This window comes from Lathyrus oleraceus, chromosome 7 (assembly GCF_024323335.1).
Source record: "Lathyrus oleraceus cultivar Zhongwan6 chromosome 7, CAAS_Psat_ZW6_1.0, whole genome shotgun sequence".
Classification (NCBI taxonomy): Eukaryota; Viridiplantae; Streptophyta; class Magnoliopsida; order Fabales; family Fabaceae; genus Lathyrus; species Lathyrus oleraceus.
This window is the reverse complement of record NC_066585.1, coordinates 139241563-139264911: the sequence shown is the minus strand read 5'-3', so window position 1 is coordinate 139264911 and position 23349 is coordinate 139241563. Positions and strand designations below refer to the sequence as shown.

Here is a 23349-nt window from a genome sequence, read left to right as displayed (position 1 = left end):
AATTTCCAGGCGAGAACTGGACTTTGTAATAAATTGCTAGACGGGAACTGGGCATTGAAATAATTTGCCAAACGAGAATTGGACTTTGGCGTCAGATTTTGGGTTTCAAGGCTTTTTGATGTCAGGTTCATGTTATGGGTTATGCCTGATAAATGATATGATATGCATGGCTTTATGCTAGAGCAAAGCGACATGACTAATGCATGATGATGATTTATGTAATGATTGGAATGTTTCCAAAATGCCCCTGCGCGGGTATTGGAAGAGGAGGTTTTTTGTAGAAAGGCTTCTGTCAGCCATAAGGTTTTTTTTTTTTTTGGGTGGTAGCATGATTCCCCGACACTCATCTTGAACTCTGCAGTTGATGACGTGTGAAAAAGCTTTCGCTTGAACAGCTTGAAGTCAGGGAGATGACTTGCTCCTGTATGGCTCATCTTGCCCCAATGTGACGGGTCTATGCAAAATGTTTACCTCGAAAGGATTTTGAAAGCAATTGTACCATAATTTGGAGATGGATTGCCCCAGAATTTTGATCCATGAAAGGATTTATCCTTGGTTAACCGACTCTTGGAATGGTTGAATTTTCTGTGCTCTTGAGGTAGCTTGCCCCGATATGAGCGTTGAAGCGACTTAACTCACCCTAATTGAACATTGAAGGGGTCTGCCCCTGGCCAACAAAACCTCTAGGTGATCTGCCCCTAGTTAATAGAGTCCTGAGATGATTTGCTCTGGATCAACTGATTCTTGAAATGATTTGCACATTTATTAACAGATGTTGGAGACTGTTTAAGACTGACCAATTCTTGGAGTAATTTTCCTATGATCAACTTGATGTTTTGGGTGGCATGCACCTGATTCGTGGGTTATGAGGTAGTCTTGATTCGGGTTAGCACCAACGAATGTCCAAGTTCCTCTAATTGTTCCTTATTGTTGGAATTTCCCTGGCGTCAAGTACTGTCTTGCAGTTAAAATTGTTTGTTCAGAAATGGTAATTTTAATGCGATACTCATGCAAGTTTGAAAAATCATTTATTGGAGGGATGTGATAGTGTGTGACGAGTGGACCATGAGTCCAAATGTAATGCTGATTTAGCAATTTAAAGTGTGAAAGACACAACGAGAATAATGACATTGATGTTGAATATTAGCAAATCTTCAGGAGTCGGTTTACACAACTTTACTGTAATATGCTTTCGGAAATAACCCTGCCTCAATTAGGTCTTTTGAGGGTTGTAACGTGGCTTGGTTCATGGTTATTGAAACAAAAGGATATAAGGCTCAAACTTTATTTTAACCCACCCCTTCTTCATGATGATCTCCAATCCTACGTTCAATTAATTCGACACACACTTACTCTTACGAGACTTCAGCAGTGTAAGGTCTTTTTGAAATGACAGTCACTTATTTCGCTCTTTATGGATGTTGGTGACCTTTTGATTTGGATATGGTGATCACTAAATCTTGTTTTTATTTTGTTGAGGGTTTTTGTGACCTCCTTTGATTTTTGTTTTGATCCCTAACTTTTGCATGGACCGCTTTTTGAAGCTTTAGTCCATCGGGATTGCCCCGGTTTTTGCCTAAGTCTCCTTTTGGGGTATCGACTTAGCGGGCTTTTTATTGGTTCCCTTTTTTAGAATGTGACTGCCAAGTCATTGGTCATTGAAGAACAACCGTCATAACTTTTTTATTTTTCAAGGTTCCTTCGACACTTTAGGATGTGTGCAAAGAATATCATGTAGTTGATCCACATACTGGATATTTCATCTTGTGATTTAAATGCATAGTCAGATTAACTGAACACTACCCTGCCCCAGGTTAAGCATAAGGGTTTTTTTAGATCTGAAAGAAACTCCTACTTCAGGCTCGAAGTGGTTAACTAGGGATTAACTCCTTATCTCTCCAGTGTTTGGGATTTGAAACAATGCCTGTACATCATCAGTAGGATTTTATCCGAAAGCATACAGTCAACAATTATGGGTATTTTGTTTTCGTCATCCTCCCTCAAATCTTTGCTAAAACAAAAGTTATGATAAAGAAAAGTGAATGGGAGAAACACTGATGTCTTTTTTTGTTTTTGATATAAGAGAAGAAAAAAAATGAGCGAATGCGAGATAATTAATTCAAAATATGCACCAGTACTTCATTAATATTACCATTAAAAACAACAATGTTTAAACACAAGCAGCTTTTAACTACAAATGCAAAAACAAATCAGTCCAACGATTGCCAGTGTTGAGGATGTCTTCTTGTCTGAACAGTAGAGTACAGTAGAGTTATCAACTGGGGTTTGCACAAGCTGAGGTTGGGTAAGACCATTTACTGTAGCTAGCATAACATTCTCAACAACTGCAGTCTGCTGAATGTTATCTTCCTTCTTTGCTAAAACTATCATAGCTTCCACAAGTTGGTTTAGCTGATTTTTCATCGAGTCCACATCTCCTCTCAATGCGATATGACTTTGCTCCAACGGATACATGATCTTTCAAGAGCTACTTCAAGTCTGATATGAGTATCAGAAAATCAACTACAGGTTATGGACGAAGGACGAATGAGTTTTTTTTGTATTTATTTTTTGGTGAAATGTGATATGAAATGTATGATGATGAATGCAAATGCAATGATATGTGTATGAGTGTAGTGACATGTTTAGGATCACAAATTCAAGGTGTTCTCATATGGATCAGAATAATGGGTGAATGACAGGTATCTCTGAATAATGGAACCCCATGGGTAGGCTCTACAGTTGGTAGGTTCCTAGAGTCACGAATATTTCTTGAGAACGTCACTGTCGTGACGAAGACTCGTCGGACAATAATATCCTTAAGAAGATTTCGTCTAGGTGAGGTCTTCGTATTATCCCAACAAGGAAAACTCCATGAGGATTCTACTACACGACTCTCGAGTCCAGGGTTCTAACAAGGTTCTTAGAGTCATAGATCGAGGTTGGAAATATTACTGTAAGATAGTAATACGTCCAAGGGATCTCATCTGATTGGGGCTTTCGTATTAACCCAACAAGTCTGAAACTTCGTAGGTTAATACTACATAACCGCCTGATAGAGTGGGTTAAAAGGTCCCTAGAGTCATTGATCCAACTTGAAAATACTATCCTCGTGACGAAAACTCGTCGGACAATAATATCTCAAGAGAATCTCCTCTAGGTGGGGTCTTCGTTTCTTCCCAACAAGGAAGACTCCTTGTGGGCGCCCACTACGCAACCACCAACTTAATCTTATGGTTTTTCTCAGACTCGGGTGGAGAGTCTATCTCACAAAGCACCCCTAACAGAGAGCCCAAAATAAGACATAGTCAATAAATCACAATACAATAATTACAACACAATAATTATAACAGAATAAAAATAACAAACAAACAAGCAAGATTAACACGCAATACCGAAACTGAACTAAATTAGGCTTCACTCTCTTTTGCATGGAGCTTTTCCCCAGCAGAGTCACCATCTGTCGCATCTCGAAAAATACGACTCCTCGCGATGGTCGCGGAAAAAATTTACGTTCGAACAGAGTCGCCACCGAACTTTATTTATCCCAATAAAGGGATAGGGGAATATCGATAAAACCTTTAGGTAATGGAATAATGGTCATCGCAACCATATTCGGGTTCGGGAGTGGATTACGTAAGGGGAAGGTATTAGCACCCCTTACGTCTGTTGTACTCAACGGGAACCTTTTAGTTCTAATGTGTGTTTCGTGTGTTAATTTATGTTTGTTTGTTATCTTTGGGTTATAAAATATTAGAAATTGAAATGGATGGGAACCTCGGAAAAGGAAAGGGGAGGTTTTTTATTAGTGTGCTCGCGAAGATACAGCAATCTCCTGCCTACGTATCCTTATGGTATAATAAGGAAATCAGAGCATTCGTAGTTCGGGGAACTACGGTTTGTTGGTGTCTTTTAGTGAACATATGTTTAGGTCGCATTCCAAAGGCTAAACGTTGACTTGTCTACTCTCGGCGGAGGCTTAAGCACTAGTTTGTTGTGCGCATTAGAAAGGATTAAATAATGTTCTTTCTGAAAAGAGTTTTGGTCACACGGGGGTGACAAGTTGGATTAATATGTCGGATGTTTTGATTGGTCGAGATGTTTTTGGTCGGATGACGATTACTCGGATAGTCGAGTAAGACAACTCGTATCCTAACAATCGGGAAAGGGAATAGAAGACTCTAGACCACTTTCTTTTTCCATCCTTAATTATAGAAAGGATTTGATAATAATTAAGGTATTTTGAACGGATGACGAATATTCGGATAATCGAGTAAGACAACTCGTATCCTAATAATCGGGAAAGAGAATAGAAGACTCTAGACCGCTTTCTGTTTCATCTGAATATTTATGAAAATAAGGTTGTATATGGTTGATATTTTTTAGAATAAACGACAAGTACTTGAGTGACTGAGTAAAACAACTCATATTCAAGCATTTGAGAAGAGGAATTGAAAACTCAAGACCATCTCCCTTTTCGTATAGTTTTGATTTGAGAATAATTTGACTTATGGTATAAGTTGATGGAAAAATGAAAATTGTTCGACTGACCGAGTAAGAGAACTCGTATTCAAACAATTGAGGAGAGAAGTTGAAAACTCAAAGTCATCTCCCTTTTCATTTAAAATCTCAATTTAACACAATACAATGGAAACAAATTATATTTACAAAGTTCATAATAAGTTGGAAAAAACCAATGATGCCATTATATAATCGGGTCAAAAATTTATGTACACTATAATGTTTCAACAAACAACTAACAACATAATTACAATTTTTTTTAGCAATCGATTGTCAATATAATTAAAATATTAATAATTAATTAACTCAGAATTTTGAATAAATACAAGAAAATAGGCTTTAACTTTGAGGTTTTGACGCAGTAGGAGCTCACGTTAAGTCCAACTTATGCAGTGTTGATAAATTAATAATATTTACAAAGCTGTATCAATCCAAGATTATTATACAAGCTGAACAGAACAATAATATATTAGTTCAAAATCAATGTAATAGTCCAATTCAAATTACTATGCAAAATTAATTTATCATTCCAATTAATATACTGTAACTAATAGCTGCCAGAATTAATATAATAATCCAAAGTCAACATTCTCATAATCCAATACCTTAAAACCGAATCGGAAGATGACGAGATAAAAAAACATCAACCCAATATCACTTACATCCTAAGCGTGTCCAAAAGCTAACAACGAAGTTTAGTTAGTAATCCATTAGTCTAATAATGAAATTAAGAGACTATTTAAACTAGTCAAAGAAAAATTAGTGACATAATTGGCAAAGGAAGTGGAGGGGCATAGTTTAAATAATGAGACTATCTTGAGACATATGCACATGCGGGTATGAGGACCAAATTGCCATATTACTAATCTAATTTACAAACTTGAATAATACATAATAGAAGTAGGAACAAAAATAGAAAACAAGCCCAGGAAAAATAGTGACGTGGGGATAACATCCCACCTGTTTAAACCACTTCTAATTTGGTGATAATAAAATGTTAAAATAAAATTGCAGTACTCAAAAGCAACACTTATTCCTCATCCATTTTCCAAATTTACAATGTACAAAATGGAAAATTACGACTCTGTAAATTCTTTTAAAAAAATGAAACAAAGCTCTTCACGCCCTACCCTACATGTTCCTTTTTGTTTATTCCCCATTCAGAAAATAGTTGGGAGTTTTTAGGGTAACAACAAACTGAACATTTTCGTGACTAATGCAGGATCTATTAAAACTCAACAGAAATCGCAATAATCGATCTTGTTTGCACACTATAATAACGACATTGAACCAATTCAACAGAAATGCTTGAAAGCAACAGAAACACAGCACAACAATAAATCTAACAAAGCTGACGAACATCCGAATTTTTTTGAGTTAATTTGAAAACTTTTTAAAGAGACGACTTAAAACAGATATTAAACAATGAATAACATGAGTGAAACCAACCGAATTATTATGGTTATTGTGAGTCGACAATGCCAGTGCAAACCGTGATGTTTAAGAGGATCTTTCTCTGATAGTGTATCTCGCAATATTCAGCGGTGGACTTCAGCGCCCAAACCTCGGTTGGACCGTGGAAAACCCTTGGATCGATGAGCGATGGCGGGACGAGATCGCGGTATTTGACGACGGCTATTGTTGGAGCGACGCGAATGTTTTATGGTAGTGGTTCTTAATCGGCGGTTGCTTTGTCGGAATAAGGAGATCGGAAGGATTTGTGAGGAGTAGCCGTTTGAGAGTTGAAGAATAAGGAGGGTTTATGGTGGTGACGAAGGTTCGGCGACGGAGATGTTAACGGCTATAGTCCAAGACGGTTGTTGGTTTTGATGGTAAGTATGAGGTGTCGGAAGTGAAGGTGATATGGTGTTTGGACGGTGGTGTGCGGAGTGTTTACCGGCGAAGGTGATGAAGAAAGTGTGGTGGAGAGGAAAAGCTAAACAGCTTTTCTTTTTCTCTGTTTTCTTTTCGTGAGTGTGTAGTAGGGAGAGAGATTCGTGAGTGGGTCTGTGAGGATGTGAGAGGTATATGTGGATCATAAATGAGTGGTGGTGTGTAGTGTTAAGAGAGAGCAAGCTGGATATCATTACCGTTGGAGATATCCGTTGGTACCAGCTGACAATTTTAGAAGGGATCCAATGTGCTAGCTGTCAATAATTCCTTGGACCAATCTATTTTATTATTATTTCTATTACTATGTTTAAATAAAAAAGAGTTTAGAAATAAATTCAAAATCAAATAAGATAACCTCAAAATAATTGCTTATTTACTTTTTTTTAGCTTTATTGATTATTTTGAAAATAAAAATGACTGAATGCAACTAAAAAAATCGGGCAAAAAAGTGTTCAAAAAATTAAATCGGATGTACTAAAATGATCAGCGCAAAATATACTTATTGAAAAAATACAGCGTTTCTTCAAATTCACACGGGTTAGAAAGCTCGGGCGGGTCAAAATGCAATTGAAACAGTCGCTGGAAAATATAACGAGTATACCAGGTTAAACTACGCGAACCGTAGATTAATACAACTGATGTTTGCAAGTTTAATTTCGAAATTTTTACCCGCTGATTTTGCATGTTCTTGAAAAACGAATTAACCAATTTGTCTGTGTTTTCAATAAATTTATCCTGACTGATACTTTAGGTATTATTCATGATGAAATGCATGTTATGCGGTACATATGATGTAAACTGAAAATTAAATCGAATTTATGAAAATTTAAATATGGCCGGACAAAATTGGGGTATGACATAGGGCATCGAAATGCTATTTTTGGGACATCCTCTTCTGCAATAAATATTTGATTATACCCAGAATATCCATCGAGGATGCTTAAATATTCATAGCCTGCATCGGAATCAACTAGCATTTCTGCCACTAGCATCGAATATTCATCCTTGGGGTTGCAGTATTTTAAATCTCTAAATTCTATGCAAACCCTCAAAGTACCATTCTTTTTTACAACAGGCACAATATTAGCTAACCATTTTACATACCTGACTGTACGAATGAAATTACAGTGAATGAGCCTTTCGACCTCTTCTTTGATCTTCGAAAGTATTGCTGGTGCAATTCTGCTTAACATGCTTCTTTCCAGGCTTGATTGGCAGCTTCAACTTGACCTGATCTCTGCTCAAATCAGGCATCTCATCATAATCCCATGCGAAACAGTCTTTGAACTATTTCAACAACTAGACTACTTCGACTTTTAGTTGAGGGTGGATATTGGCGCTAATGTAAGTTGGCATTTTTATCAATCACTCTCCCAAGTCTATTTCCTCAAGTGGATCCTGAGCCAACATTTTAATGTTTGTTGCTAGCGGATCCTTCTCGAAACCCAAAGGCTCATCGTCGTAGATAGCATCGAGCCTCTGGCCTTGCTCTTTGTTCTGACCCTTGTCAGGTGGCATCGGGTCAAAGTCCTTCCCAGGACCTATTTGATGAGAAAATTCACTGGCTTCGACAACCATGTTTTTTTACTTCGGCCTTTAAAGCCAATTGTTGTTTGTTTTCGGCTATGTAAGCCGAAATCCTTTTTAGTGCTGTGAACTCAGTCATCAGCACTGAATTCGCTTCCCCAACCAGTGGGTTTAATTCCAGACGTTCCTAAGTATCCAAAGTCGTCTTCACCCACTACCTCTCTGTCCCAGCAAAAGCCATTGTAAGGGTGCAACGATAGAGAACAATAAGCGTTGTTATCAGGAGTAAATGCAAAATTGACCGAATCACAGGGAGCGATATTGGCCAAATGCTTGTCGAACTGGCGTCTGTCGGTATGAATGAAAGGGGTTTTGAAGTACCCTTGATCTGCCTCTATATTTTCCATAATACCATATGGACACCAAATAATTATCCTCTGGTGCATTAAGGATGGGACAACTCCGACCCCATGTATCCACTCCCTTCGAAGTAACAGATTATAGTTGGCCTTCGTCTCCACAATCATAAACATTGTGGATCTTGTGACCGTTCCTACGGTTAACTCGACTTGGATGACACCAAGGGTGGAACCCACTTTACCTTCGTAGTTGGTAAGCACCATATTATGAGGTTTGGCATCAGTGTCATACTTGCCAATTTTCCTCAGCATGTGATGAGAAATCAAATTCACGGTCGCGCCACAGTCCACCAAGATGTTATTAATGGGAATATCTTCGACCTTTCCAGTAATGAAGAGAGGCTTGAGATGACTCTTCATAGCCTCGTTGGGTCTCTTGAAGAAGGCATTTTTCTCTTCAACGCAACCATTATTCATCACGTAGTAGTATACCGACTTATGAGCAACCATTTCTTTTTATGTAATGCTGTCGGTATCTTCAACCTCTATGATCCGGTCGAACTCCCTGGGCATCACAGACACCACACCGACTAAAATATCTAGAGAAGCCTCAAATCCTGAGTCAAAATTATCAGTCAATATTTCATCGTCAACAACCACTTGATTATATCTTTCTCTGGCCATCTCTGCTGGATCATTGAATTTTCTTTTGTCAAAGCTTGATTCTTCCCTTTGCTTCGCAGGCACGTTGGTGCTAAACTCAACTTTGTCTTTCTAACCAGCATCCCTCTAGGCTTTCCTTCTCCTCTGCTCCCTTCTCCATTGAGACCTTGTCATAGGGTTTTTTCCTTTATAATTTTCAGAGACATGGGAGGTTCTTTTGTCGGCCTGAAATTCCCTACGGTAAGCTAACGACGAACCCCGTTCGACTTCGAAGCTCTGCCATTTCCCTTGACCGGGTTTCCTACCATCAACTGGATTTACCCACTTCCCATTAGAAACTTCAGCACTAGGTTTGAAAGAAATGGGTTTAGTAGTCGGCCATATTCGCTTGGCTTCACCAAGTTTCACCATTGACCGTCTTGGATCATAGTATCTCCTAGGGTCGAAAGCCCTTGTGGGCTGAACAACCTGATGATTTTGAAAAGCTTTGCGACCCTCTTGATGATTCGCTCTCCTTACCCCTTCGAGATTTTGGGCCGCCTTCTTGTCGAACACAACACTGCACCGAGGGCACAACATGACTTCCGATTGCTTCTTCTGGCACCTTCGAAGGAAGTCAGACAGCATTTCGTCCTCTTTAGGGAAGGCGATTTTGTTATATTCTTCCTGTCGACATTCATCGTCAACTTCCATGGAGGTCTCCTGGGATATCTCGACCATATTAACCTCCATGTTTACATCTTTAGTGATATCCAACTTTTGGAATTGTAATTGAAGGCCCTCAGTGGCCTTGTCTATATGCACGAAACCATCAGCGATTTCCTTGGTGATTATCATCATCTTGGAATCTTCAGCGTCCCCAGCGTCAGAGGCATCAATGTTTTTATTGGTGGTATCTCCCACAGCTTTTTGAATGAAGTCATTAAGAGATTCCTGCTCAAGGTATTCAGAAACCTTAGCCATAATAGGTTCATTGACAAAGTCTTCAGTGACTTCAGTCATGTCGAAATCATCAGTGACTTCAACTAGGTTCACTTCCTCTGGCTCCGTGTAATGGGCATCAACTACTTGCAGAGGATCACAGTCGATCTTCATTTGGCTCTGTGTTTTATCTCCAAATTTGAGTCTCCTTTCTTGGATGACATTCTACACAAGATCCCTAAAAAGAAAACATTGAGATGTTTTATGACCCAGAAAATCATGGTATTTGCAAAACCCTCTTTTCTTTCTTTATTTTAAAGGAGGTACTTTAGCACCCGGGGGTACTATCATTTGATCATCCTTGACTAACAAATCGAAAATTTCGTCACATTTTGTAACGTCGAAAGTATAAGTTTTCTTGGGAAATTTATCATTCTTTTTTGGTTCGATAAGGTTTTTTCCATTCGAAGGGGCCAAAACTTTACACGCGTACGATGGCCATGCTTCAATTCAGCAAGGTCGATCTCGTTATCATCGAAGTCTGAAAGTCCGTGACAGGACCCTTCATTATCATTTATGAAATCGACATAAGCTACCCTTTTACTTTTATTTTCCCTAGGCTTTTCTTCCTTCAAACGTTCTAACTGTTGAACCCTATCAGCCAGTTGGGCCATATCTCTCAGATACTGGGTATCTAATTTCTTCCTAATCGAATAGGCAAGGCCCCCAGCGGCCATTTCGACTAGTTCATGCTCTGGAACTTGTGTAAAACATCTAGCTTTGAGTAATCAAAACCTATTTAGATAGTCATCAATTGGCTCAATAAACTTTTGTTTGATACTAGCCAGTTCCTTCAGACTTATCTTCGTTTGTCCCATGTAAAACTGCTAATGGAACATTCTCTCTAGTTGGTTCCAAGTATGGATCGAACTTTGTGGCAAGGTGGTGAACCATGTGAAGGCATTCTTTGTGAGAGAACTTGGAAAAAACTTTATCCTAAGGCTCTCATTGTTTGACATGTCTCCTGCCTCAATTAAATATCTAGCCACGTGCTCGACAATGGATTCAGTGGTATCCCCAAAAAACTTAGTGAATTTGGGGATTTTCGTTCTAGGGGGTGCTTTTGCCCGTAAGATATACTCTGACAGAGGTGATGTATAATTTGGCCTTCGGAGGCCAAAATTTACCCCATTTCAAACCATAATCCTCTCGACCATGGCTGCTAGATTATTATCTGCTGCCAAATCGTCATATCGAACTTGTCGTATGATATCATGAATGTTTTGGTTTCTATTTACCATTACTACCCTCTGTTCCCTTGGTTACATGGGTATTTGTGGTTCGATCCTAGGGGGTACTACTCCTACCCCCTGATTCGACATCTCTGGTTGCAGTTGATTTTGTGGGATCTGGTTGATAGTAAGGTCTTCTTCGAAGGTGGCCCCCTGATTTTCTCTTACACAATCCCTATGAGGGTGCCGCTGGGGCTGTGCTACACCCAGGAATTCAAACATTCGCGCCACGTGCGCTGTCATCTGTTGATTCGACTAGGCCATATTTTGAATCAGAGGATTTAATATGGTGGTCAATGTTTGGGTCAACATTTGGATCATATCATGGTTACTTTCCTCCATTTGTTGTCTCCACACTACCGCAGAGTTATTGGTAAGACTAGGTAGTTGTGTCTGGTGTACAAACCTGAAGATTGGTTAGTTCGACCCATGTTAACCCCATACCCTTGTACTGGAGAGTTTACGTTAACCATTGGTTCTGAGAAAGTCGAACCAGCATTGTGTAAACTGGCCATCACTAAAGTTGGCATTCCATATGGCTGTTCTCGACCACCAAATGGTATCGAGAAACCAGGGGGTACCAAAGGCCTGTTTGGAATGTCTCTAATCGGTGGGGGAGTATGTGGAGGCCCCATAGGCCCGATGTAAGTTAAAATCGGTTCAGTATGGAAGATCTAATGCATCAGCATCGAACTCACCATAGATGAAACTATTTCAGACACGTGCACTGTGGCCGTGTTAACCCCCATCGAAGAAGAATGGAGAGTTATGTTACTAGTTGACGGATTTTGAGAGTTTTGGTTATCTGACACATTTAAATTTGCCATCCTCGTATGGGATTCTCTCCTTGGTCGTTGTTCGTTGTTTATGGCTACTTTACCACTCCTTAATAACATACAACAAATTCTTTCCGAAGAAAAGGAAAAATAACTTAACAACCAAAACTAAAAACAATTCCAAAACGCTAGCACTGTCCCACTAGGCGTGCCAATTTGTTTACCTTGAAAATTTGTAAACAACCGCTGATCTTCCAAATTTCTAAATTTGGTTACTCACAGGATCGATCAGATTGATCCTAGGACATGTGCTAACTGTTTTTAAAATGAATTATAATAATCATGAACACTTCGACAGTGTTTGTGGGACTAATGATTAAAACTTACGGTAAAAAGCTAATATGAGTTAAAGAGAAAAATTGTAAAAGAATATGATGATAACCAACTGACAACGGCAAGTGTTCGAAACAAAGAAATATTAAGACTGTTTAAAATAATGAATTAAAGAAGACTGTTTAAAATAATGAATTAAAGAAGACTGTTTGAAATTGATCTCACCTGATCAGGAGGGCCTTCCAAGGTCTTGGTGAATGGGCCGGAGAATGAAATGAGAGGGGGGTGTACCTGCAAGGTGCTCCAACGCTTAAGTCAGAAAAGGTACAGAATGAGATTATCAGAGTGTGAGTTAGAATACCTGCCCCTTTGCCATGAAAGGGGTATTTATATTGAGCCCCCAGCGCTGGGCCAAGGCTCCTAATGGGCTGGATTAGCTAGGCCCAAGGAGGAGCTGCCAGGGGACGCGTAAGAAGCGTTAAGACCTAGACCAAGGTCTGCCCCCTGGTCCAACTGCCCCTATCCCTAAGGAGACAATATAGGGGAGTTGGGTGACGTGGTGAGTGGGATGCCGTTATGGCTCTGCCCGACACAACTTAGGTGCCCGCGGCGTGGGTTGGCGATGAGTGGATGGAGATCATATGAGGAGGACCCGCTCGTTGTCCGACACGTATTTAAGGGGCCGGGGAGACATTCTCCGGGCGGACGGTCGTTCACCTGACGTGTCCTCGTGGTCGCTTGGATACGGTCGTTTGGACGTGGGCTTGGCGAGCATTGGGCCGTGCCGTGCTAAGTGTCGTGGCCCAGTCCAGAACAGGAGCCCCCCAAGTCGAGTCTCTGAGCCAGAGAGATGACTTATGTTTCAACTAAGGGTTCCCCGAGACGATGGGGAAGCTTGATCGTTAGACAGGTGAGGTCGTAACAGACCTATTCATGACTGACATTTCTCCGGGAATGTCGGGGATGGAGGTGATCGGTTGATCTGCACCTTCCTTGTAGTGAACGTGGGTATGGCGCGGGGAGGAGGTGTCTTGGTGAGTCGAGGAGACGGACAGGTGCTCGGGTCGTTTCAGCTTCTTGTCTTTGATAGACGTGTCTCACGATTAGTGGCGTCTCTTCGTTTCGCGCGCAAAGACGGCGTAGGCAGGCTAGGCAATGATGACCTAGCGTGTTGGTCCACGTGCCAAGCCCTATAAAAAGGGGTTGAGTAACTTCATTTCTACCTTTTTCTCGCTCATACGTTCACCGGAGATCTCCACCTTCTCTCTCGTTTGCTTGCTCAACCGTCTGGACCGCCGTCTCCGCCCGTCCTCCTATCTGAACCACCGTCTTCTGTTCGGACACCACCGTACCCTTTCAACTTAACTATGTCAGGTATGATTTTCCACTGTGACCCATTCTTTTTCCTTGTTGTTTTCTGTCAAACGCATGATAATGTTGTAGAAATGCGGTTAGGTTTAACTTGGGAACAGTGTAGTGGACTGTAGGTGTATATTAGATGGTAGAAAATAGGGTTGGGATCCTACTGTACCGGGCACAAACTTCATATGCCGGGCAATACTTGCATAGGCTGTATGAAGTTTGTGCCCGGTCTCCATAGAATGCGCGCGCCACCGAGTTGAGCGCGGTTAGTGTCCGTCGCCGCTACGCCCTTTCACTTGACCTGCGGTGGAAGGGTGGATTTGATATGACGTCGAATTCACTCTTTCTGTCTGCGTTTCAGGTGCTACCGGGCGCTTACGACCGAGGAAGGAAGATTCTGGGTCCTCCACCGAAGACGCGACAATCGCTCGTCTCCCTGTCGGGGATGGGAGTGTCCGAGATGGTACCGAACACGCCTCCTCTTCCGGGCAGGTCGACTTCTCATGGGTTGCGGACGAGCCCTTGGAGGAGGAATCAGACTTCTGTGACGAGGCCATCACTGCTCACGCTATGGTCGAGACCATAAGCCGGGAGGATCCACCAAACTGGTATTGCTGCGCCCCCAAGGAAGAAGACCGCATTTGTCATCATTTCCCGGGGAAGCAGTTCACCATGTATGAATTTGCTTTTCGTGAGGCGGGGATTAGACTGCCCTTCAGCTCCTTCCAGATGTCGGTCTTCAAGTGGCTCCGGCTGGCGCCGTCCCAACTACATCCTAATGCTCTCGCATTTATGCGGGCATTCGAGTTAGTTTGCCAGTTCCTCGGCATTGGTTGCACCCGGGCTCTCTTCTTCCACGTTTTCCATCTCCAGAGGTCCGGTTCCCGTGGTCGCCACAGTTGGGTTTCTTTCAAGCAGCCCGTGCGTCTGTTCAAGACGTACGAGGATTCTGTTCGCCATTTCAAAAGCCGGTGGTACGTGGTGATGCCGATTACCCGGGCTGCCCTTCACTCTCTCTACTACTATCAACGGGAACCCAACGGGGAGGAGACGCTGATGTCGAAGATACCGCTGAGGTGGCAGCGTGATCATTTCGATCTCTCCACAGCGCATTACCGGGTCAAGTACGCGATGCTCGGCGAGGAGGATAGGCTCGCGTACAAGAAGCTGGTCGATTACGTGCAGAGCTTCAGCTTGGCGTTCTGGGCGAATCGACAGGGCGTGCCCTACCTGGATGAGGCCGGGGAGCTAATCACCGAGACGCGTTATATCAATACGAAGGCTCTGCTCGAGTGTGATACCGAGGAGGAAGCTCTGGCGTTATTGAGTAGGCAGACTTTGTTTAGCTTTTTATTTCTGTTTATGACTCCGGTCGCTAACGTTTGTGTGTAATTTATTTGCAGGTGCCATGCCCAATGCTCGTGATCGGGTGCTGAAGCTAGCGAATCAGGTCGGCGCTCCTGACCGGGTGCCCAAGAAGAAGAAGAAAACTGCGGCCCGTGTCTCGGAGACTGCTGGTGATGCCGGGGTCGGTCCCTCGCAGGCGGCGAGCGTGATTCCTTCCTCTCCTCCTCGGCTTAACCCGATCAACATTCCTGATAGCAGCCCGTCGCCAGCGGCTTCTCCCCTCCATAAACGGAAGCGTCCGGCTGGGGCCCTTACCAGGTCGTCTCCAGGAAGTCCGAACGGATCGGGGAGCTATCTTCTCCCTCCCTGCTATGTGGAACGGTCGTTCTTCAAGGCCGAGGAGTCGATTGTTGTGCCCGCGCCTGAGGCCAAGGCTATTCTGGACCAGGATGCTGCTGCTCGGAGAAAAGATCTGGCCAGGGATATTGCTGCTGTCATCCGGGTGATGGAGACGGCCATGGTTTTGACCGACACTTCGGTCTCCACTGCCTCGCTGGAGGGTGCCCTTTTGCAGGTCCGGGCGGAGAAGGAAAAATTATCTAAAGATCTGTCGGACTACAAAGAAGAGCATCAGCTACAGGAAGGGCTGAGCCGGAAGCTGGAGGAGGTGGAGAAGGAGAGGGACCAGTTGAAGGCTGCGACGGCGAGCTTGGAAGAGCAGGTGGCCGACCATCAGAAGCTGACCGAGGACAACGCTGGCCTACGGGCTCAGGTTGCGTTTCTCGAGGGGAAGGTCCGTCCCCTGGCAGATGAGACCGAGGAGGAACGCGCCCTTGGTTCGCGCGGTGAGTTGCTAGGGCATATTCGGACTCTCAACCAAGATCTCGTGGCCTGCTTCAAAGAGGGTTTCGACAATGCTGTCGAGCAGCTCGGGCTTCTGAACCCTGAGTTGGTGACAGCAGGGTCGGCCTATAACTACTGCGTCCGGGATGGTGAGATTGTCTGCCCGTTTGAAGTGGAGGAGGAGCTGGGGGGAGAAGAAGAAGAAGAAGAAGAGGATGAAGAGGTGCTCCGAGCGGAGTCTTAGTTTATCTGTTTTTCTTTGATTCTAGTTATCATGGCCTGCGTGCCTTATGTATTTTGGCCTTCGGGCGTTGTAATATGGCCTTCGGGCGTACTTGGCTTCGGCTACTGTTATCGTTTTTAATGTATGAATATTTTCGTTATCATTCATTGTGCTCGTTTGTGTCTGATACTTGTTTGTATGAATTCGTACTCTGCTCGACTTTGTTAATCTCCTCGGTTTAGGGAACCGACGAAGTGTCGGGCTTTGTGCCCGTGGGTATCGAAGCCCGGGTCCGTTGTTCGAACCCTGGTCCCGAGGCTTGGGTCCTCCCATCGCGAGCTGGGTGCCCTGCCAGTCTTGGTACTTCGACGTTGAGCCTTGGTCAAGATCCCAACCGTCGGGGAGGGTTGTGTTTGTTATGTGACCCCGGATCGTTCCCGGGTCTCGTGGTTCCTCCCTGGGGTTTTGGGGACGAAGAGCGTGGTCGTACCTGCCACGTCTCCCCGTGGTGTATTTAGCTGTAATATTGTCTAAGTTTTTCTGCGTTCCATGGTCGAGCGAGTTGTTCTCCTTGTAGGTTTTCTAGGTAATAGGCCCCGTTGCTCGTTTTGTCGCGGACGCGGTAAGGGCCTTCCCAGTTGGCCGCCAGTTTGCCCTCTCTCGGGTTTTTCTGGTTTCTTCTGAGGACCAGGGTGCCGACCTGGAACTCTCTTTTTATGACTTTCGCGTCATGGCGTAGTGCTATCTTTTGTTTGAGGGTTGTTTCCCGGAGAGCTGCTTCGGAACGTATCTCCTCGACTAGGTCGAGCTCGGCTCTAAGGGTTTCATCGTTCATTTCCTCGTCTAGGGGCTCCTCTGTCCTCCTCGTTGGCGTCCGTATCTCTACCGGGATGACTGCCTCGGTGCCGTAAGTTAGTCGGAACGGGGTTTCCCCGGTGGTAGAATGTGGTGTCGTGCGGTAGGCCCATAGGACGCTATGTAGCTCCTCGACCCATGCCCTCTTTGCCTCGCCGAGTCTGCGTTTGAGGCCACGTAAGATTACCCTGTTGGCCGCCTCTGCCTGCCCGTTCGTCTGCGGATGCTCGACAGACGTGAAATGCTGTGTGGTGCCCAGGCTGGCGATGAAGTCCTGGAATCCTCCGTCCGTGAACTGTGTCCCGTTGTCTGTGACAAGTGCCTGGGGTATACTGAACCGAGCGAGGATGTTGCGTTTGAAGAACCGGAGAATGTTCTGCGCGGTTATTTTAGCCAGTGCCTCCGCCTCGATCCATTTGGTGAAGTAATCCACCCCGACGATGAGGTATTTATTCTGATATGATCCGGTGACGAAGGGTCCGAGGATGTCCATGCCCCACCACGCGAAGGGCCATGGGGAAGACAGTGATTTGAGGTCGTTCGGGGGTGCGAGGTGCATGTCGGCATGTCGTTGGCATTTGTCACATCTTTTGACGTGCTCTTTCGAATCGTTTTGCATGGTCGGCCAGTAGTAGCCTGCTCGAAGGGCTTTTCGTGCGAGCGATCGTCCGCCGAGGTGTTGAGCGTTAATTCCCCGGTGTATCTCTCCAAGTATGTCGGGGACTTTCTCTTCCTCGACGCATTTGAGTAGTGGGATGGAGAATCCTCTCCGGTAGAGTTTGCCTTCGAGGAGTACGTACGAGCATGCGCGTCGTTTGACAGTGGTCGCTTCTTTCGGGTCAGCCGGGAGTTCGTCTCGTGTGAGGTAATTGTAGATGGGTGTCATCCAACAGTGGGCATCTCCAATAGCGTTGACCTCGAGTGGGGGCGGTAGTTTGTCGATGCTGGGCCGCGGGAGAATTTCTTGGATTACTGATTTATTCCCACCCTTTTTCCTCGTGCTGGCTAGTTTCGAGAGAACGTCTGCCCGTGTGTTGTGCTCGCGGGGTATGTGTTGAACTTCCCATTTTTCAAATCTATCAAGTTTTTCTTTGACGAGGGACAAGTACCCGAGGAGGTTGTCGTTCTTGGTTTGGTATTCTCCTCGCACTTGTGAGGCCACGAGCTGGGAGTCGGTGGATATTTTTACCTCTTTTGCTCCCAGGTCCTCGGCTAACCTCAGGCCTGCGAGGAAGGCTTCGTATTCGGCTTGGTTGTTTGATGTTGGGAACGCTAGCGCTAACGATACCTCTATCAGGATCCCTTCTTCATTTTCGAGGATGATCCCGGCCCCGCTGCCTGATGTGCTAGAGGCGCCATCGACGAAGATCGTCCATTTGTGGGCGCTTTCTGCTGGGGTCGGGCAGTGGGTCATCTCCGCGACGAAGTCGGCCAGCGCCTGAGCTTTCAAGGCTTTCCTACTTTCGTATTGTATGTCGAATTCGGAGAGTTCTAGTGACCACTTGAGCATCCTCCCGGCCATATCCGGGCGCCCGAGCAGCTGTTTGATTGGCTGGTCGGTCCTCACCTTTATCGTGTGTGCGAGGAAATAATATCGTAGTCTCCTCGCTGTGTTGATGAGGGCCAGGGCGACCTTTTCGATTTGCTGATATCGGAGCTCGGGACCTTGGAGTGCTTTACTCGTAAAATAGATGGGCTTTTGTCCCTCGTCGGTTTCTCTTATTAGAACGGCGCTGACGGCCTCGGTCGCCACGGATAGGTATAAGTATAGGGTTTCCTTTTCTAATGGCCGTGATAAGACTGGGGGTTGGGACAGAACCTTCTTTAGATGGAGTAGCGCTTGCTCGCATTCATCGGTCCAGTCGAAGGTAGCCTCTTTGCGAAGGAGTCTGAAGAATGGCAATGCGTGCTGGGCGGACTTGGCGATGAAACGGGAGAGTGAGGCGAGCACTCCATTGAGCGACTGGATCGATTTTTTGGTTTTCGGGGTCGGAAACTCCGAGAATGCCCGGCATTTGTCGGGGTTGGCCTCGATCCCTCTTTCGGTGAGATAGAAACCGAGGAACTTGCCTGCCCGGACCCCGAACGTGCATTTCTCGGGGTTGAACCTCATTTTACACTGTCTCGCCTGCTCGAATACCTTCGTAAGGTGTCGAGCATGGGTTATCTCCTCGTGTGATTTGACGATCATGTCGTCCATGTATACTTCGAGCATGTCCCCTATTTCGTCCTTGAAGACTTTGTTCATCATGCGTTGGTATGTAGCGCCAGCGTTCTTGAGCCCGAATGGCATCACGTTGTAATAGTAATTGCCCGTTGGGGTCATGAACGCTGTGTGTTTCTTGTCTGCGGGCGACATAGGGATCTGGTTGTATCCACTATATGCGTCCATGAAGGACAAGAGTTTAAAACCTGCAGAGTTGTCAACGAGCGAGTCTATATTAGGGAGGGGGAAAGCATCTTTCGGGCAAGCCCTATTAAGATCAGTATAATCAACACACATACGCCATTTTCCATTATTTTTCTTAACGAGGACTACATTAGAGAGCCAGGTTGTGTACTGGGCTTCAGAAATAAAATTTGCCTCTAAGAGGTCTTTTACAGCTCGCTCGGCAGCCTCTGCCTTTTCGGGCGATTGCTTGCGTCTACGCTGTGCTATGGGCTTGGCTGCCCGGTCTACAGCTAGCTTATGACACGCGATCTCGGGGTCCAGCCCGGGCATTTCTGCGGCATTCCACGCGAAGAGGTCGGAGTTCTCTTTGAGGCATGCTACTAGCTCTTCTCTTGTTTCCTCGGGTAGTCCCTTACCTATCTTCACCGTCCTTTCCGGATCGTCTCCAAGAGGAATGAGTTCGAACTCCCCGTCGGGGATTGGTCGGACCGGGTGTTCGAGAGAGCGTTCCTTGGGGAACCTCCCCTCTTCGGTCTCGTCCAGCCCGACGCGACAGTCGAGGTCGATGGCGTTGACTCCTCGGGCGGGATCCTCGGTCTTGAGTTTTTTGTTGTTGCAGTTGCTCTTCGTGCTGACTACGGCCTGTCCTTTTACTGCGGCGTCGTAGCATCGCCGGGCTGCTTCGATGTCGCCATGGATGGTGACCACACGTCCCAATTTGGTGTAGTATTTCATCTTCAGGTGGACGGTGGATGGGACCGCAGTGAGTTCGGCCAGTGTCGGGCGTCCAAAGATGCAATTGTAGAGAGACGGACAGTCTACGACCAGGAATTGGATTTTGACTTCCCTGGCCGTTTCTTGTTCGCCGAAGGTGACGAGGAGCTCAACATATCCCCACGGTCTGGTTGTTGCTCCGTTGAATCCTTGGAGATCTGATCCGACGTAGGGGGCTAAGTTGGTCTTGTCTAGCTTCAGAGTCTTGAAGAGGTGGGCGTACATGATATCCACTGAGCTGCCTTCGTCGACCAGGATGCGTCGTACGTCGAATCGGGCCATCTTTGCTCTTATCAATAGTGGGATGGCCGAGTTCGGGGATCCGCCCGGGAGTTCCTCCAGGAAGAAGGATATTGGGTTGGATTTTCCCCGGTATTTTGTCAATGTCGCTTTCTGCTCGGGGGCAGTCAGTAGGAGTTCGTCGAACTTACGTTTGACGGAGAGGGCCGCGGATTCCCCGTTAGTTCCTCCTCCTGATATCACCAGTGTGGTAGGGAAGTCTTCCCAGGGGCTGAGTGCAGTGATCTTGCCCTCGGGCAATGGTTCGGGGAGGAAGAAATCTTCCGGTCGTGACACGCAGAGGGCCACTTGATAGGGAGAGTTGTCGGGGGGTGTGTTTTCCCGGGGTCTCTTCTTCTCTGGCTCGTCGTGTCTGGGAGCTTCGTTCTTCCTCGTGTACTGCTTCAGGTGCCCTTCTTGGATTAAAATTTCAATCGCATCTTTCAGGTGGACGCAGTCTTCGGTCACGTGCCCGTGACTTCTGTGGAACCGGCAGTACTTTGATTTGTCGGTGTGGGGCTTTGGTGCAGACGGTTTTGGGAACCTGACCCTGCCCTGCTTAAATTCAGAGTTGATACATTCCGCGAGGATACGCTCTCGAGGAGCTGTCAGTAAGGTGTACTCGCTATATCTGCCCGCGGGGCCTCTTCCTTCCCGGAGCTCGCGAGGTCTTTCTTCTCTTCGTTTGTCTCCGTTGCGACGGGAAATGCTCGTGTCCTCGCGTTTTGAGTGCTCGGTCTCCCCAGCGTTACGTCCGCTGCGGGCATTGTGTGCCACCTGCTTTTCCTCGTATCTGATGTAGGCCTGGGCTTTATGCAGGAGCTCGTTTAAGGTGCGGGGAGGCTCGATCCCTACGGCTCTGCTAAGTTCACTGCCGGGTAGGAGACCTCTCTCGAGGAGATACTTCTTCATGTGCTCGGTGGTATCTACCTCGACAGCTTCCTGGTTGAATCGCTCGATGTATGAGCGCAGTGTTTCATTCTTCTTCTGCACTATGGCTTCAAGGGTCGCCTCAGTCTTGGGGTGACGACGGGAAGCTGTAAAGTGCCGGGTGAACATGGACCTCATGACTCTCCATGACGTAATGGACTCAGGGGCCAAGCTTTTGTACCAGGCCATGGCCCCTTTCCTGAGGGTCGTTGAGAACAGTCGGCATTTGAGGTGCCCGGTTATATCATTGCGGTAGTCGAGCATCGCGTTGACGTTGTCGACGTGATCGTCGGGATCTGTAGTCCCGTCGTACACAGCTAGGTTTGGCGGTTTCTCCATGCCTTTGGGGAGCGGGGCTTCCATTATTGCCCGAGATAGGGGGCAATGCAAATCTTCCTCGTCGCTCCTTAAGGGAGACAGTTCGTTGTTGTCGGGGCTGTGCCCGCGCCTTGGTGATGTTCTCGCTCGACCACCGTCACGATGGGCGCGTGCCCTGCTGGCGTGGGGTTCGGGAGAGCGACGTCCTCGCTTCTTCGTTGGCTCCGAACGTTGTTGTATCCTACTCACCGGCTGGGGCCGGGCCTCTTGTCGTTCGGCTTCGAGGGCCATGATTCGTTCGTGCTGCTGGTGGAGCATAGAACCGGCCTGATTGAGGGCATTCACCATGGCAATCATTACGGCGTCTCCTTCAACGGGAACGGGAATGGGATGAAATGTCTCTGCCCCTAAATTGTGGGCGTGAGAGGCATCTCCGTTGTTTTGGGGCTCTGGAGACGGGGTGGATGGATGACCGTCCCGAACGTCCGCTTCATGGGATGACGGGCCGTCGTCCATGTTATAGTTGACGAGGGGACGGCTGTGATCGCTATGTTGTTCTCCGGCCATGTTGGAAGGACAGAAATAAATGAGCTTTTGATCCTCGTTTGATGAAGATGGGGATAGCCAGTTCCCACAGACGGCGCCACTGATCTCACCTGATCAGGAGGGCCTTCCAAGGTCTTGGTGAATGGGCCGGAGAATGAAATGAGAGGGGGGTGTACCTGCAAGGTGCTCCAACGCTTAAGTCAGAAAAGGTACAGAATGAGATTATCAGAGTGTGAGTTAGAATACCTGCCCCTTTGCCATGAAAGGGGTATTTATATTGAGCCCCCAGCGCTGGGCCAAGGCTCCTAATGGGCTGGATTAGCTAGGCCCAAGGAGGAGCTGCCAGGGGACGCGTAAGAAGCGTTAAGACCTAGACCAAGGTCTGCCCCCTGGTCCAACTGCCCCTATCCCTAAGGAGACAATATAGGGGAGTTGGGTGACGTGGTGAGTGGGATGCCGTTATGGCTCTGCCCGACACAACTTAGGTGCCCGCGGCGTGGGTTGGCGATGAGTGGATGGAGATCATATGAGGAGGACCCGCTCGTTGTCCGACACGTATTTAAGGGGCCGGGGAGACATTCTCCGGGCGGACGGTCGTTCACCTGACGTGTCCTCGTGGTCGCTTGGATACGGTCGTTTGGACGTGGGCTTGGCGAGCATTGGGCCGTGCCGTGCTAAGTGTCGTGGCCCAGTCCAGAACAGAAATAAAGAAGTAAAGAAATGTATTTCTGGAAGAAAAGTAAATGTGAATTGTATTGCTTTAAAATAACTAACAATGGTGTAAACAAACGTACATTTTTTAATTTCTGGTTCCTCTTCACACGGGTACTTTGTAAATTTTACAGACACTCTTTGACACCCCCCCGATCCTAACACTAAGGCCCTTTATTTATACTCAATCGAAATAACTATTTCTAACGGTCCTTCAATCATGTCGAGACACATGGCACCTTGCATGGATATAACTATCCATTATGTCCTACGTGTACCTTCAACAGTTTCAGATAAGAGCAAAGTTCCCTCCTTTATTTGAATTCTGAATCTCCAATTGAAAACCGTTTTCAACCATTTTAAGAAATATTTCTAAATCTTAACTGCACGCGGACCCTTATTACCCATGAACTTTCGACTGAGTCTTTTTAATATCATATCCAGTTGAAACATCTCTACCCTGTCGAAACGTCTCTTCATGGTC

At 45.8% G+C, this 23349-nt stretch overlaps 1 protein-coding gene across 1 annotated transcript; it reads right to left on the bottom strand.

Annotated features, from left to right (window-relative positions):
* Nucleotides 1-16574: 16574 nt before the first annotated feature.
* LOC127102466 (uncharacterized) lies at nt 16575-22175 on the bottom strand. Its single transcript, XM_051039834.1, has 2 exons — nt 18483-22175; nt 16575-17237 (listed from the first exon to the last, which is right to left on the bottom strand). Exons 1-2 carry the CDS (start codon nt 22173-22175, stop codon nt 16575-16577), a joined length of 4356 nt encoding a protein of 1451 aa, XP_050895791.1.
* Between the last annotated feature and the right edge of the window lie 1174 nt (nt 22176-23349).